This window comes from Ixodes scapularis, unplaced genomic scaffold (genome assembly GCF_016920785.2).
Source record: "Ixodes scapularis isolate PalLabHiFi unplaced genomic scaffold, ASM1692078v2 PGA_scaffold0__279_contigs__length_252992795, whole genome shotgun sequence".
In the NCBI taxonomy this organism is placed as follows: Eukaryota; Metazoa; Arthropoda; class Arachnida; order Ixodida; family Ixodidae; genus Ixodes; species Ixodes scapularis.
The window spans coordinates 28080726-28083405 of NW_024609835.1; the positions used below are offsets into that span (position 1 = coordinate 28080726).

A 2680-nucleotide genomic window follows, 5' to 3' on the forward strand; every position below is an offset into this window, starting at 1 on the left:
CGATCAGCTCTGGGAAGGTATCAACGAGTAATATTCATCGTAAAACTACAAACTCGAAATCCAATTTAGCAAATGACTTTTTAATCGTTTCTTTTTTGCGAATAATTCTTATTTATCATGGTTTAACAGCCACAATAAACGTTTTCACTAATCGCGGGGACCGACTCTGCACAACGTGACCAAGAAAAGAAGAGGAAGATTTTGCCCGGTGGTGCGTCTGCCGAGCCGGCATTTGGATCATCCAAGAAAACGCCACTGTGACATCCGCCGTCCACCGTGCCCAAACTAAGGAAGACAAAAATGTCCGAGGATCAGGAATCGGCGAAGCGAACCAATGAGCCGCTGGGAGTGGGCAGCGAGGGATCGCATTCACCGATACCGGGCGGATCCCAAGACGCCGACCCTCCGCTTCGCCAGACCGATGATCCAGACGCTAAGGACAAATCTCCGAGTGATAGAGGGCGCCGAATGTCCACCGATTCTCCGGTGTCCGACGAAGAGATGGCCCAAGGTGCCGCCAGTACCATGCTCAAATCTCCGCTCTCCCCGAAAAATGTTGAAAGCGTACCGAATCAAGACATTCCCTCCGGGGTGCCTAGCACAAAGGGCGAGTACAGATCTGGCGAATCAACCCCGTCGGCAGGATCCCCTATTTGCAAGATCTTTCCTTGCATGAGCGAACGAGAGTTCATCAGCAGGTTGGGCAGTTCGACGCTCGCCAAGTCTGTGATGGACGTGACGGGAATCAAGGAACCCATTCGAGTTCTGTTGACTGCCGCGACTTCGGACCTCTCGTACCTAATGCTCATTCCTCTGGCGCGCGGCGACGTGTTCGGCACCGACCAGAGTATGTTTATTCACCTGTACGACGAAGGAGAAACCATCTCGGACCTCCACGGAATAGCCATGGAAATCGAAGATTGTTCGTTCTCTCTCGTTAAGCAAGTAATTCCGACGGGGGAAGACGAGGTAGCCTTCCTGAACGTGGACTTCGCGTTCCTTAACGATTCCATGGCTGCAGACGGTGACAGGCCCGCATTCGAGAGGATCGTGCAAGCGTATGCCGGGCATGGCAAGGCCCTTGACGCCTACGCTAAGAAGACGGTCAAGGTTATTGTCTCGGGTAGTCCCGTCCAGACTAACACGTTCATCTGTGTGAAGTAGGTTATTGCCCTTTAAGACGTAATCGTGCTTGGTTTAAATTTTAGAGTTCAGGCGTCCTTCTGAAGCTATGGGCCCTCAAGAAATGGGTTATGAAATACCGCTCTTAAGTGTTCACTGCAAATACCAACAAATACACGTGTCAGCTGCCGTATTGTTCATTCTTCACCTTACGAAAAAATCCAGTATAACCTTTCACTATCTAGACTATGGGAGTGACAATGTGTTTCTGGAAACCCAAAATCCACAATGTAGACAAAGGAATAATTAAAAAAAAAATAAAACTGAAATTCGCATAGAAGCTAGATAGATTTCCAGTTCCATAATCCAGATAGCGAAAATTTATTCTGGGTTCTTCGGTAGGGAAATGAGGCATTCGATCAACGCGCTATTTGATCATTTTCACTCTAGCATACTCATTTCAAATGATCCTCTATCATTAAAACTAATTTGATTTAAATATGTTTTTGTAAAATAATTTTTGTGAAGCAAGAAAAGCAACTAGTAAGATTTTCTTGTTTTTCTTCTACAGATTTGCCAAAACCATTTCATCCGAAAACTTCACGGGCCTCGCGCGACTCAACCACAATCGTGCCGTGACAATGCTTTCCCAGAAACTTGGCGTGATACCCAACAAGATCATCAACATGATCGTCTGGGGTAACAAGGGAACCACACTTTATCCGGACTACAGCAGGAGCGTTGTCGTCAAAAAAGCCCGGCGGTACAGAATCTCGGACCTGATCAGCAAAGACTACCTGGACGAAGGACTTCCCGAGGACGTCCGCCTTCGAGAGAGCTTACTCCAGAAACTGACCAAACAACCGGGTCTAATGTCCAGGGCCAAGGCTGCGTGCGACCAGATGAGGGACTGGTGGATCGGCCTACCCCCAGGGCAGTTCGTGTCGATGTCCGTCTTCAGCGACGGTATCTACGGCGTTGCGACAGACATTGTGTTCACGTACCCTGTCTTCATCGACAACAAGCAAACCTGGAGGATCGTCCAGGGCTTAACCATTGGAGACAACTTGCGTGCCTGCCTCGACCAGTCGTCCAGAGAGTTGGAACAGGAGAGAGATCAGGCTGTGGAAATCTGTACTGAGCTCGGTTTGTAACGGGTGTACTGTCAAAACGTCAACCGCTGCCATCAGCATGCATTCAGGGTGGAATAAAGGATCAGTAAAACAATGAAGGCACGCTCAATGTGAACACCTAATATAACCCTGTAGGCGTGACAGCATGATCGCATTGCGTAAGCAGAAATATTAAGTAAAAAAATATAAAATCTGGAGATAGACAAAGGTGCACAAATAAATTGGCAACTCTTTCTTTTTGAGATTATTAACGAAAAATACTGATACTAAAGGCATATTCACACGAGGGATGCTTTTCGGGGATTGATGTGCGTGACGTCAGTGTTTGGCAAAATCACCGGGACTATAGAGCCCTGCACGGGTCTACTTTTTGAGGCCCGGGCCCGCTGACTCTTTGTCTTACCCGACCCGGACCCGGCTTGATG

General features: G+C 48.1%; 1 protein-coding gene across 1 annotated transcript; it reads left to right on the forward strand.

Annotated features, from left to right (window-relative positions):
* The first annotated feature begins 300 nt into the window (after window positions 1–300).
* Window positions 301–2276, forward strand: LOC8038434 (malate dehydrogenase, cytoplasmic-like). The gene is made up of 2 exons (XM_002412609.3): window positions 301–1160; window positions 1694–2276. The coding sequence occupies exons 1-2, from the start codon at window positions 301–303 to the stop codon at window positions 2274–2276; spliced, it is 1443 nt and encodes a 480-aa protein (XP_002412654.2).
* The last annotated feature ends 404 nt before the right edge of the window (window positions 2277–2680 follow it).